The sequence below is a fragment of the Apium graveolens genome, chromosome 1 (genome assembly GCF_009905375.1).
Source record: "Apium graveolens cultivar Ventura chromosome 1, ASM990537v1, whole genome shotgun sequence".
NCBI lineage: Eukaryota > Viridiplantae > Streptophyta > Magnoliopsida > Apiales > Apiaceae > Apium > Apium graveolens.
The window spans coordinates 156,338,981-156,354,215 of NC_133647.1; the positions used below are offsets into that span (position 1 = coordinate 156,338,981).

Consider the following 15,235-nt stretch of genomic DNA (forward strand, 5'->3'; position numbering starts at 1 on the left):
AGCAGTCTTTGCCATCGGATAAAACTTCACCAGAAACTTTTGCGCAAGATCTTGCCACGTAGTGATGGACCCAGCTGGTTCAGAATGTAACCAATCTTTAGCCTTGTCCCTCAGTGAGAATGGGAAAAGCCTCAACTTGATAGCCTCATCAGTCACGCCATTATACTTAAAAGTGCTGCAGATCTCGACAAAATTCCTTATGTGCATGTTGGGGTCTTCAGTTGCCGCTCCTCCAAAAGAAACAGAATTCTGCACCATCTGAATAGTGCCCGGCTTGATTTCAAAGGTGTTAGCTTGAATAGCCGGATGAAGGATGCTTGACTGAATGTCATCAATTTTAGGCCGAGAAAAATCCATAAGAGCTGGATCAGCTTGAACAATACGATCTCCCATGTTTACTGGTTCTTTCTGCTCAGTTCCTGAATCCGAATCTTCAAAATCTAACTTCTCCGGAATATCAAGAACTTCGTCTGTCTCCTCAGCTGTATCTAAAGTCCTCTTGCGAGCACGAGAACGAGTTTGCATAAACGCTTGCTAAAGTACCTGAAACACAACCGGAAAAACTAAGTAAATAACTACTACGTCCTAATCACTGAGTCCTAATGACCAATGATGGTAAGTACATAAATTAAACAAATACGCCGAGTTCCCCGGCAGCGGCGCCAAAAACTTGTTAGGGCGAAAACATGCACTAATATTCACGCAAGTATACGCGTTCGCAAGTAATATAGAATACTTTCTAGTTCGTTCCCTCAGAGACTCAGACTAAATTATTGTCTAATTAAACTCACTCACCAATGTTTGATTACTTCTCAATGTTAAGACAATAACACTTAAAACTGTTGATTAAATATTAACTATAATTAACTACTTAATTAATCACTTAACTAACACTTCAATTTATCAATAATAAAACACTCATGAGATCACAACTTCATTATTACTTCCTTCTATAGCCATTGTTATTACCTTTAGCACGTGACAGTGATGATATTAATCGAATAACACGAAACTGATAAAAGCCAACTTTCATTGTACTAATACCATTCTACCAAGCATCCACAATTAAGATAGAAGTTGAATAGTCATCAATTATGTTAAGTTCCCATATGTCTACAGAAATTGACAACACAACGATTTAAGCTCAAGTTATTCCTTTTGATTACATAGGGCAAATAAAACTGTTAGAATTACCCACTAATCATGCACAACGTACACGAACCTATGCTAGCATGGCAAGTTCTAAATCTCAAGATCCACCGTCGTTTCACAAGAGATTAACACCCTATCTTATATGTTCGCGACGCACATAAGACGAATATGCACAACCAATACTAGATATCATGCAATCATCACACACTAAAGTATTAAACAATTAACTAAAGAATTCCATAATAAATCTGTTGCAACCCCATGATCACGATTAGCCCATAATAGCACTTATCGTCATCATGGGTTCATATGAAATCATGATAAACAAACACAAGAAAATAATAACTAAACTTATTATATTAAAATAGAGTACGTCACAAGAGTAAATAAGTTCAAAGCAAGAAAACTAGCATCCAACGTTACAACGAAACAAGAATCACAAGAAGATATGCTTCCTCTTCGTTGCGGTGTGCTAAATCGGTCTTATTCCTTATCTCCTTCGCTCCTTGCGTAAAAACACAATCTTCTTCAATCCACACTTGTGAAAATGTCTCAAATCTACTTATATAATAGTCCCATAAAACTCAGATTACATAGAAGTGGAAACCAAACAGAAGTAGAAGTCCTAAAATAATTTATCTTTTTTTTCCCGACCCTGCGCGGCCGCTCAGTATAGCTGAGCGGGCGCTCAGCTTGCTGCGCGGCCGCTCAGCAATGCTGAGCGGGCGCTCAGACCTCTACTGGAAAAATTCTGATTTTGCTCCGTTTCTTCGCCGTAATCTGCCCGTTTCTTTCCTCTCGCAATGGTGAACACATGGCAAGGCTTATTCTTGATGATTCCTCCCCCGAAATACAACTAAAATCCTGAAATACATAAACACTAGAAAAACGCATCAAATACACAAAATACTTGATTTCAAGATACCAATTTAAGCCATTTTAAGACGTTCTAAGTGGTATAAAATGCCACTTATCATCTGTCCCCCATCGTGAGGAGTGAAACCAGGTGGTGGTGATTTCTCATGAGTTGTGTTTATCATCTTCTCATTATCTCATTTACGACTCTCGTATTCCCACAGACGGCACCAAATATTACGCCCATATTCCTTTGGTACGAAAGAACAGAGTTTGGCCTACCAATAAAGTCCTTCGGCTGCTACCTGAAAAGGAAGAGAATGCAAGGGATTGTCCCCCCGATTCACCTTCGATGTGAGTATAAGTGATCTGGATGTAGAGTGGATTTTGGGAATACAAGAAAGTAGAGAGAATTTGAGAGTATATGAATAGAGTTTTCCTTGTCTTACTTTCCCAAGGGTATTTATACCCAAACTCACCATAAATGTTCGTCCATTATGTTTGGAGTAAAGGTGAATGTTGGGGGAGTGAAATGGGGGCATTATTATTGGGAGATCCCAATGGTAGGAGAAGTGATGGGCCTCGGCCTGTAGAACTGTGTGAGCCTTGGGTCCATGGGCACGTTGGGTCTTCGGCCCAATAGTATGGTCGTCCAATGGGTCTTCGTTCATTGGGCCTTGCTGGGCCCATAGCTAACACAAGGATTAAACGTCCCCCTAAATGTGCCCTGATAGAATATTACAATTTTGTCCGGTTAGTAATGTTGTTTCCAAGGTTTTTTGTACGCCTATTGGAGGAATGAATTTTGATATGAGGTTCATTCCCTAAATGAAATTATGAAATACAACAAAAGAAATAAAAAGTTGGAAAATTCTAGAGGCCAAAAATATTATTATAAAAAAAATTCAAAATCCTTTATAAATGATAACTTTTCTCGTAATAGTATGAGCCTTGTGTGCATTTATATGTGCTCACGAATTAAATTTTGGCACGAGTCATTCTACATCACTTTATAACTATTTTGATATAAGTTTTGGATTATTTATAACATTCCAATCCAGAGAAATTTTTTTCGATGACAGTTCATCTCTTTAACTTCAAAACCAATTTCGCAATGCAACCTTCAATCGATTTTTATCCGCTAACGTTAAAAAGTAGAATGGCTTTTCTATAATTGTGTTATATAAGCCTAATTATTAAAAAAACTCATAAAAATAAATTATATTCACGAAGAATATCATTTTCATGTTAGGGTTTTCAGGAAATTCTTCTTTGACCTAGTTCCCTACCATTTTTTCGTGCTTTCACTTCACCGATCAAGCTCACCGAACGACTCTTTAATCCTCTTATACTAAAATTCTTAAAAATTATCATCAACGTGAAAAGTAGGATTAACTTTGTACTCTAATTGTTTTGGACTTTGGTTATAAGAACTTTAAAATCCAAATAATATCACATATTCATATTCAAAGAGAAAAGGTTGCGGTTTAATCTTGAATTTGTCAATAAGTATGAGTTTTTAGCCCGGAGACATTGAAGAGGAAGATGGTTCTTACGTCATAGGTAAGTCCCATGTGAAAAAAACTATGGGCCAAGATATTTTCCCGCTTAATTTTACGTACTTTTATGTATTATTGTATATCACTTTATACCGTGCACACACAAGTAAGTCGGGGCTCTTTTGAGTAAACAACCTCTTCATTCTTTGGAATGAGGGTAAAGTTGCATACGGTATATACTCTCCAGACAATGTCCTAGACGGTATTTACTAGGTAAGGTTGATTGATTGGTTGTGTAATATAATTTTCAAATTTACCAAAAAATATTATAATTTGAAATTTAATTTAATTGACTAAAATATTGTTATTATTTCTCGAATATTTTCTGCTCCCTCTTTCTCTTTTTAAAAGGACTACATACAATAATTTTAATCTCATAAATCTTACCTAAATTGTTTTCACAAATATTAATTTTTATTCTGTAAATAAAATAATCTAATATTTAGTTGCATGATATCATTTTAAAAAATTACAATTATAACATCCCTTTATTTGATCAAATTAAATATTCAAATAGCTTTTAAAATAAAAGTAATTACTATTTCTTTAAATATATAATCAAATTATAATATATCTTTTTGGTAAAATCACAAATTATATGTAATTACAAAAACACCTTCTACATTCGAAAAAATGGCCAAAATAACTCTTTTTAGAGGTCCTTTTTCCCAATACTCTTTCTGAAATAAGGTGCCCTAAATACCCAACAAATACTCCGCTATCAGCGAAGTATCAAAATGATACGTCACTTTCAGTGGAGTATGAGAGAGGTACTCCTTTGTCAGTGGAGTATCATGTATCATACTCCTCTCTCAGTGGAGTATCAGTTAATCTACTCCTTTTCCAATGGAGTATCAGACCTGATACTTCATCGTCATTGGAGCATTAGGTATTCTTTTAAAAAAAATTAAATATTTATTTAATAATTTTATTATTTAAACATGTACCATATTTTATAATTTTTAATATTTTATGATTTAGCAATTCTCCTTTTGGAGTTTAGAAATATTTAAAAAAAATAAATAAAAATAAAATCGATTTAGGGTTTAGGGAACCTTAAACCGTAGAGCCTAAGCCCTAATTAAAGTTGGACCTTAATTTAATAATTTTAAAATTTTAGATGATACTCCACTGACAAAGTAGTATCTCACATGTTACTCCACTGACAAATGAGTATATGGGCCGATACTCCACTGAAAAATGAGTATCAGCCATAATACTTCACTGACAAAGGAGTATCTTAATACTCCTATTCAACTAGAGTATCAATATAACAACCTGCACTTCTGTACTATTAATTCTAAATCGAATACTAAAATAAAATCCAATTTACAAATTGAAATTCTATCACAAAGGTGACTATTACAAAAGCGCAGTTAATAGCGAAAGTCCAAAAATCAATCTACTCCAATTTTAAGTCCTCGAATTACAATGCTATCCAACTTAAATCTTAGACGAAACCTGAAATATTATAAGTATAAGCTACAAAGCCCAGCAAGCAATTACCGTTTGACAGCTCAAATAATATTTTTAACTTTTTTTCAAAACACAGTTTAGATATGCGACAAATAACTTTACTCATCAAGTTTTCGGTAGTCGACTCTAATACCATATGTGACAATCCAAGTTAAACTCCAAACCTTTTTCAAAAATCAGGTCAAGTCCCGACTCCGAGTCTGAAATAAGACAAATCCTACTGGTCCCAATGCAGTCAACTTGGGTAATCAACAAGACCACCACAACCCCCCAAAAGATCATGATTTGTGGTGCACATAGTAGTAGTACTTTGTCTTGTAAACTGAACAGAAGTCCCAAATCTCCTCGATGTGAGACTTAAGGTGTTACAAACTCCCCCACTTCAACCCTTGACGTCCTCGTCAGGCCGAACAGACATCTCATAGTACCAAGACCGTACCTCTCTAGCCATTGTAGGATAATACCAGATGTATTCGTGTCTCCACCTCCAGATCTCTGTCCATTGTGGGATAATACCCCCAGCCTTTGTGTCCCCACCTTCGACAATTTGACTCATCAAAGCCTACTGGTCCAAATGTAGTAACTTGGGAAAAAACAATCCCACTACTGGCCCCCAAAAGATCATAATTTGTTGGTGCACATAATAGTAGTACTTTGTCTTATAAACTGAACAGAAGTCTCAAATCTCCTCGATGTGGGACTTGGAGTGTGACATATAATATAATAATAATATAAATATATATTCTAACAAGTTCTTGCATTTTTCACCATTGTTCCTCAACACCACTTCGATGCGAGCATTTCAGATCTCCTAAGATACCATATAACTCATTCTTAACAAAAAAATAACTCAAAACATACCAAGACACACGAAACTCTCACGAGGAGATACAACAAACAACCCAAATAATAGTAATTGCATTGCTGGACTGGAGACTACCAGTGTCATGTACGCCTCTAAACTCCGTCTGCGCAAGAAATGCTTTATGCACAGATCAAGGCTCATGTTCTTGTCTTGAAGGCTATGAAGGGAATCCTTATTTGCCGAATGGATGTCGAGGTATAATTTTGCACTAAATTTATAATTTAAATTTTCCATCAATTATTATGATTCATGGCAGTCGTTGACTGGGAAAAACCTCATTCAATAATTCGCCCAAAATATATATTACTCCGTACATTTGTATGATAATATTTAGCGATATCAGATGTTGATGAGTGTGCAGATTCTACTCGCAACAACTGTGAGCAGATCTGTACTAATGCGGAAGGAAGCTACAATTGTTTGTGCAAAGATGGGTGGGTAAGTGTTGGATTTAAATGCATCAAGGGAGACTATATCAAGACAACTCCAGCAATCGTATTAATAGGTACCTTTAACGGTTTAATTTGAATAGTACATGACTTCATATAGTAGAAAGACCTGGTATAGACATTACAGGTACCAGATCTTGTTTTTACTTTCGGAGGCAAACAAATCGACAAAAACACCACCCCAAAAATATAACCAGATCTACAAAACATCAATCCAATGCATGGTTTCTTCAGTAAAATGTTATCCCAGTTAAAATGCATTTAAAGATAATTAAGATTGTAAAATGTTCATTCCATTTTCCTTATTTAGTCCTCAGCTACCATTTCTGTAGATAACTTTAACATCTCTATGGTTTTGTAGTGCTGACTTAGTGACATCCAGGAAAGGAACTCGGGGGACCGAAGGGAGCCCCGGTCCCCGCCAATTGCGGAATAACCCCAAAATTTTAATATAAAATTTTAAAATTTACCATCAAAAATTTTTTTGGTCCCCCTAGATTTAAAAAAAATTTGAAATTGAGAATTGATTATACAAAATTTTATTGATTTTGTTAATTATTTCATTCAAAATAATATTGATTAGATGGAAATCATGGAATTTGTTCATTAATCTTAATAATTAATAAATAAACATATAAGATAAAGATAGTACAATTTGAAACAAAAAAAAAGATGCTTAAAACTAAAGTCTAAAAACAGAACATACTTGTTCAGTTGTTGTGCTCCGGTCCCAAAACCCCCAATACACACTATACATACAAGTTACAAAATTACAATCCCTAATATCATCTCTCTTTATCTACTCTACCTTTGCATCTAATCCGTAAATATGAGTAAGAGAAAAAAGATTACATCTTATTTTCAACCCAAGAAGAAGCAAACAAATACATGTGAAGATGAAGAACATTCTGCCGCCTCAATTGAAGTCACTGGAGATGGAGTTGAGCCTCTGATTTTTGGTGGGATAAACAGAAACTCCGAGCAAAATCCTCAAAATCCAGAGATTGTTAATGAAGGTATTGATTCTGAGAACACTGATGAAATTATTGATTTCAATTTGTTAATACGTGATCCTGGTTTACGGAAACAAATTGAGACTTATCATCCAAATAAAAAAGATTTAATTAGGAGAGCATACATTGATCTTGGCACATATCAACCTGTGCAAGTTTATCCCTTCTCAGGTCCAGAAAATCATCCCCGTCGATTTCAAAAGAGTTGGTTTGATAAATTCCTTAGATAGAGGACTCCCCAGAAAAAGATGCAGCATATTGTTTTTATTGTTTTCTTTTTGCTAAAAATCCATTAGGAAGGTGTGGCTCGAATACTTTTACTGTCAAGGGGTTTAACAGTTGGAGGAAAGTAAACAATGGAAAAGATTGTGCTTTTAGATGTCATGTTGGGAAAGGAGATGGTTCTAATTCAACTCATAATTTTGCGGCTAAATGTTATTATAATCTTAAAAATCAGCCTTGTCACTTGGAGAAGATAGTGGAGAAACAAAGTGCAGAAGAGATCAAACGAAATCGAATGCGTCTTAAAACATCGATAGGTGCAATCAAATGGTTGACATTCCAAGCTTGTGCATTCAGAGGACATGATGAAAGCTGCAACTCGAAGAATCAGGGTAATTTTTAGTGAACAAATGACGGAGTTTCTCATTTTAAGTGCATCACTAAATCCTAGGGATGGTTACAGGTCTTTCAACATAGAGAACATTTGCAAGTTAGCTGAAAAGTTTTATCCAGAAGATTTTTTGGGAGATGAAAAAATCCATCTACAGTGTGAACTACAACATTATGGGTTAGATGTTCCGGTTCATCCAGATTTGAAGAATCTGTCTACTCTTGGTGATTTATGTCATGGATTGGTAACCACAGGGAAAGCTGACATGTATCCATTAGTTGATAGACTATTAAGGCTTGTCTTGACTCTTCCAGCATATACTGTAACATCTGAACGAGCTTTTTCTGCTATGAAAATTGTGAAAACAAGTCTTCGCAATCGAATGGAAGATGAATTTCTTAGGGATTATTTGATAGTGTATATTGAAAAGGAGATTGCGGAGATCATTTCTGCCGAGGAGATCATTGATTCTTTTTATTTGATCAAAAAAAGGTGTGCACATCTCAAATAAATCGGTATGTTTTCTACTTTTATTTATTTTGGTCCCCCATGTTAGATTCCTGGTTCCGCCCCTGGTGACATCTTTCATTATGATTGGCATCGCAGCCACTTGTGCTGGTCTAGGAGTGCTATTGGTACTAGCAGCTACTTGGTGGTTGTACAAAGTAATGATACGAAGAAGAAAAAGTAAAATCAAGGAGAAATTTTTCAAAAGAAACGGTGGCCTGCTATTGCATCAACAAGTGTCTTCTTGTGAAGGTAATGTTGAGACAACCAAACTCTTCACTTCAAAGGAGCCGGAGAAGGCAACTGACCACTTTAACGTAGATCGAATCCTTGGACAAGGAGGACAAGGGACGGTCTATAAAGGAATGTTGACAGATGGAAAAATAGTAGCTGTGAAAAAGTCCAAGATAGAAGATGAAACGAAACTTGAACATTTTATTAACGAAGTTGTAATTTTATCACAAATTAACCATAGGAATGTTGTAAAGCTGCATGGATGTTGCTTGGAGACAGAGGTCCCATAACTGGTTTATGAATTCATCCCCAATGGAACACTTTTTGAGTACATCCATGAACACAATGAAAGCTTTCCACTTACCTGGCCGAGTACGAGTGGCCACAGAAGTAGCAGGAGCTCTCTCATATCTACACTCTGCTGCATCGATTCCAATATATCATCGAGATATCAAGTCTACAAATATTCTTTTGGATGAAAAGTACAGAGCAAAAGTGGCAGATTTTGGAACTTCAAGAAAAATATCTATTGATCAAACCCACCTGACAACAAGGGTACAGGGAACATTCGGGTACTTGGATCCTGAATACTTCCGGTCAAGCCAGTTCACAGACAAAAGCGATGTATATAGCTTTGGGGTAGTTCTTGTTGAGCTTTTGACAGGCCAAAAACCAATCCTGGCACCTAGACCTGATGACGAAGGACGAAGTTTAGTGACACACTTTGTGTTAGCAATGGAAGAGGAACGTATTTTAGATATTCTTGATCATTAAATTACAAAAGAGAGCGAGAAAGAAGAGCTTATCGCATTTGCCAAACTTGCATACAGGTGCTTAAACTTGAATGGTAGAAGACGACCTGCCATGAAACAAGTTGCAGCAGAGCTTGAGAGTATTAGAATGCCAAAGAGATCAGCTACTACTCAGCAGCACTACGAAGATGTTAGATATGCAGTAACGGCATTAAACGAGCCTTGGGACATAACTTTAACTTCTATCAGCTCCTCTCCGAATAACAGTATCACAGTGGATGTAGAGCCTCTTGTTACAAAACACTGATGCCAAAACGCAAAAGAGATGTGTATGTACCCTGATCTTCGTGTTCATTGTAAGACCATATATGTTAATGAATCAGGGCCTCCGCGAGTCTAGTGATCCTATTACAGTTAGTTTTGCATATTATAATTCGCTCTAAAAGAATTAGTACTCTGTTTGTACGTTTAAATTATTTTTTAGTATGATCAGAAAAATGTCAGTTGATGTTTAGTGCTACCAAAACAAGTTCTAGCGGATACTTGGGCTTTATTCTAAGATCTTCTAACGACTTGCAGTATTGGTAAATAGAGAAATCGGATGTGTGAACCCGATTTCTCTAGGAACAGCGTGACAGGTAGTGTAATATCATTATATAAGCATGTTAGGTGCCTGGACTCTCATGAGAAGCTCTCAAAGGAGTTCTATATGAAAGTTTAAGAGCTAGTATTATAATTTTTTCTTGAATCTGAAAGTCTGTAAACAAACTAAACAAGCACAACTAAATAGTATTGCTTAACTTTGTTTATTATTAAATAAGCACTGAGATTGACACCTTCTCAACTTCACGATCTTCCCCTTCTCACAATCTGTTTACACATTAATTAAATTATGGACTGAATAAGAACACAGTGAGGCAGCACGCAAACTTTTCTTTTGCATGTTAACATCCCTATTGTATACTAATAAGAGGCTCTTCATCAACTGTGAGACCGTGATTTGCAGAGGAAGTGATAGAAGTTGAAGTTATGTCCCAAGCCTCATTAAATTCAGTTTCTGAACTTTCAACATCTTCATAGTGCTGTTGATCGGTAGCTGGTTTATCTGACATTCTAATACAGTCTAGCTCTGCTGCGACTTGTTTCATTGTAGGCCTTTTTCTACCTTTCAAGTTCAAGCATCTATATGCTAGTTTAGCAAACCTTACGAGCTCCTCTTTTCCACCATCTTTTGCCATTCTCAAATCAATAATATCTAATATCCGATCCTCTTGCATTGCTGATACGAAATGTGTTACTAAACTTTGTCGCTCGTCGTCAAGCTTAGGTGCCAGTATTGGTTTTTGTCCCGTCAAGAGCTCAACAAGAACTACCCCAAAGCTATAAACATCGCTCTTATCAGTAAATTGGCTTGACCGGAAGTATTCTGGGTCGAAGTAACCAAACGTACCATGAACTCTTTTTGTTGTGACGTGAGTTTGATCAAGAGAAATTGATCTCGAAGTTCCAAAGTCTGCCACTTTTGCTCTGTACTTTTCGTCTAAAAGTATGTTTGTAGACTTGATATCTCGATGATATACCGGAACCGATGCAGCAGAGTGTAGATAGGACAGAGCTCCTGCAACTTCTGTGGCCACACGTACACGGATATCCCATGAAAGGGGAAAGTCTTCATTGTGGTCATGAATATACTGGAAAAGTGTTCCATTGGGGATGAACTCATACACCAGTAAAGGGACCTCCGTCTCCAAACAGCATCCATGTAGCCTTACGACATTCCTATGGTTTATTTGTGATAAAATGACAATCTCATTAATAAAATGTTCTAGTTTACTTTCATCTTGTATCTCTGACTTTTTCACTGCTATTATCCTTCCATCTGTCAGCATTCCTTTATAGACTGTACCTTGTCCTCCTTGCCCAAGGATTCGATCTGAATTATAATGGTCAGTTGCCTTCTCTAATTCCTTTGAAGTAAACAATTTGGTTGTCTCGACATTTTTTTCACTTGAAGACACTTGGTGATGTAATAGCATCCCACCATTTCTCGCGAAGAACTTCATTTTTAGTTTACGCATTTTTCTTCTTTTTGCTACTTTGCACAACCACAAAGGTGCCCATGCCAATAGCATGCCTATACCAGCACAAATGGCTGCATTACAATCACAATGGAAGGTGTGAGTTAATTAACATATATGAAAAAAGTGGAAATCTCTAGGTGTTCTTTTCCTACTCTCTATATATGAAAAAGCATCTTGAGTTCAATCTTCTGCTAAACTAGATTTATAATCATACGAGTCCTTTGGAATGAAGTGCTACTGTACTAATCTAGCTGTATGAGTCTTCAAAATAAAAAATGTAGATGTATGAACTATGAACTAACAGTCCAAACTAACTTCAGAAAACTAAACAGCCCAGTCCTAGTTCAATCTATGTCTATTACAGGCCAAATTACACAAGAACTAAACTGGAAATCTCTTCTTTAGCACGAAATAATTTTGAAAGAATTTTGAATGACCTACAACCAACTTTGTAGAAATCTGATTGTTAAATTTTAAACAAACATGACTAACTTTTATAACTACTCTGTGATCTATATACCCGGTCTTTATGAATTCTGATTAACTGCAATTATGAAATATTCCGATGAAACTGCTTGAGGTTACCTTTTAGTATAATTTCCGTTGGAGTAAGTTTTGTGTCATTGTTAAGGTCTCTCTTCATGCAGTTATATTGTCCATCACGTTCCCATCCATCTATGCATGAGCAATTATAGCTTCCTGGGGTATTGACACAGATCTGACGACATCTGTTGGAATCATCTGTTGCACACTCATCCATATCTGACAAAAGAAATCAGAACATATGTAGTTTACATGAGTGAATAATGAATTACATCCTTGCTAAACAATCAAAAGAAAATTAATGCCAGTTGAATCTGAATGTGGACTTCTTTGCCAGCAACTGCAATACCATCTCAAACTGTAAAGCTTAACTAGTTATATATGAATCGAGGTATTTCTAGAAATGCAAATTATTAATTATATTACAAAATCTTACCTTGGCATCCATCAGGCAGATAAGGATTTCCTTCATACCCTTCAATACAAGAACACAGGCTTTGATTCGTACATAAAGTATTTCTTCCGCACATGGAACTAGCAGTGGACACATTAACTGCTCCAAATGAGTGACAAGATCCGGTTGGTCTCCAGTCCAGCACAGCAGGAACTTGTTTCATAGTTTGCACGCTGTAGATATCTGTCAAGTTCCTAAACCAATTCTGATCTACAATGAAGGCATACCTATCATTCCTACAGGTTTTCTGATCATTTACAAGATCGGTGCTCCTAAAAGATGCGTTGATGAACTTCAAAAATGGAGGGATTCCAGTTTGGCAACAATTAATCCCAATACAACTGTTGTCTCTTGCAGTCAAATTGCAAAATGACATGCAACCTCCAAAATCATACCCTTTTCGGGATATTAATGCAAGATCATTGCATCCCATGGCAGTGAACCTGTTCTGAGTGCATGAGAATGAAAAGGGGCCAGATAAAATCACTTCTTTACCAATACTTCTATTCGTACAAGCAGCAATTACCGGATGTTTGATGCGAATCGTGCCAGCCTTAAGTGATATTCCCAGCACCTCAAGATTGTTATCATTGAGGAAAGCTTTTGGTGGACTAAAAGAGCTGTTGCAAGATATTGCCAGAGCCTGATCAGCTGAACAGTTGCCTCCTATTCCAAACGGATACTTAATTATAAGGTTGCCACATTTTTTTGGGCATCCCCGCTTTGCCAGAGAACTTTCTTTTGCAACTGCTGCTTGTATATGCAATAATAGTAGCATTATCGGTAGCACCAATTGTATATTCATCTTCGCCATTGTGTTATAGATGTTTATGTGCATTGTACATAAAGACATGGGGATATATATGCACAAGTATGCGGTGGTGACAATTCTAATCTGTTCTTCCAGTTGTCACTTCAGCTTTAAGCATATCATGCACCAAGTTTTATCGAGTCAAGTTCTTAATAAAATGATTCTATTTCAAGACAAATTTCGGCAGGCAAATTTTATTTCCACACGAAATGCTTGTGTGGTATACAAATTTACAAGTGCATCTAGTCAATCTTATTCTTATGTGATGTCAATGTAGTTAACATTTTACGGAGAAGAAGAAGCAAAGAGACAACACAAAGTCTTTTTGTTTTTTAGACAGGACACAACGTAAAGTCACTGAAGAACTGACTAGTTCAAGAATGTATGAATATCAATTTGTATTGCTATTACAAAGTGAAATACGCACCACATATAATCCTTCAGCCTACCTTATAGATAGAATGGTTTATTTAGTATCAAAAAGTTCACCTTCTACAACAATAATTAAAATTTAAATATAATGTAATCAATTTTAAGAGTTTCAAACAGCATGTCCTTCATCTTCCATTCAATTTTCTGTGCAATACAGATCATCATTAACTTACAGGGACAACTGAACACAGACCTACATAGAAATTATTAAATCCAAACATGAAAGTTTAAGTCCTCATAGTAAGGGACATCCTCCGTTTGTTAATTACATCAAAAACACACAAAAAATTATGTCCTTATTACTTCTCATTTTCTGAGAACACCTTCACAGGTTACTCTTCTTTCTGGTCTCTGAAATGTTACCTGAAGTTTTGCTTGGAATCTCAGAGTAATGATCACGGATTTCGTATAGCAGCGGTCTATAAGATAAGTCAAGAAGCTGAAATAAGCATTCCTCCAAGAAGTATGGCACAACAATGTAACAGATACTAACAGTAATCCTGTAACATAACCAACCCCAACTATCACATACAACCTCTAGATGTCAACATCATCCTCTTCTTCAGTAGAATTTTCGTTGTGTTCGCCATCATCAAAACCTAAAACACAACTATATGGAAGTGGAAATCCACGATGACCAGGATTTCCGGTATAAGAAGAAGGAGTTAATACAGTTGGCTAACCGTGACTTTCGACATCGAATACAATATGCATCCCTTTAATCATTTTGTTAAAAATATTTATATTTTGAAGGGTAAAATTGAATTTCAGCAATATATTTAAATAATAATTTTAAATTTTTTAAATTAAACTAGAAGTTAAAATTTCAAATTATAAAAATAATATTAATATCAATTATTTTATATTTTACTCGGTATAATTTTTAAATTTTTAAAATATAAATATATGTAGAAACGTTATGATCATATATAAAAACATATATTTTGCTTGATAAATATATTTTAAGTATTTAGCATTATGATTAATTTAGAGCATTACTTATGGAAAATAACTCCTCCCTGATTTTTTACTTACTATTTCCTCATACTTGGCACGCATTAAGGCTACTATAAAATATAATTCTATAATTTATTTTAGAATTTTCTTTTTCTATATAAAAATTTAAATATTATATTTTTATTTAAAAGAAAAAATATTGAAAATTATTTAGAGAACCATATTTTATGAAAGTTTTAAAATGCGTACCGAGTGAGACGGAGGGGATATAATTTTTTTCATGTAAAATATCCATTAAAATATTTATTTTATTGATTTAAAATTTTAGTTATAAATATTAACATCTCAATTTCAGTTTTATAATCGGAAGTGATGCATGTTGAAGTTAGTATTGAAAGTTAAAGGGTTGTAAACTGGGTTTTATAAAGTAGGTAGACTATTTTGATTTTAAATAAAAGGTGAAGTTGCAAAGTGCAATTAAC

At 35.4% G+C, this 15,235-nt stretch overlaps 1 protein-coding gene and 1 pseudogene across 1 annotated transcript; one reads left to right on the forward strand and one right to left on the reverse strand.

The window, feature by feature from the left end:
- The first annotated feature begins 8,001 nt into the window (after positions 1-8,001).
- Positions 8,002-10,027, forward strand: LOC141708427 (wall-associated receptor kinase-like 1; annotated as a pseudogene).
- A 249-nt stretch (positions 10,028-10,276) lies between these two features.
- Positions 10,277-13,497, reverse strand: LOC141668568 (wall-associated receptor kinase-like 8). Its single transcript, XM_074475504.1, has 3 exons — positions 12,536-13,497; positions 12,142-12,318; positions 10,277-11,627 (listed from the first exon to the last, which is right to left on the reverse strand). The coding sequence occupies exons 1-3, from the start codon at positions 13,404-13,406 to the stop codon at positions 10,429-10,431; spliced, it is 2,247 nt and encodes a 748-aa protein (XP_074331605.1). The 5' UTR covers positions 13,407-13,497; the 3' UTR covers positions 10,277-10,428.
- Positions 13,498-15,235: the final 1,738 nt, after the last annotated feature.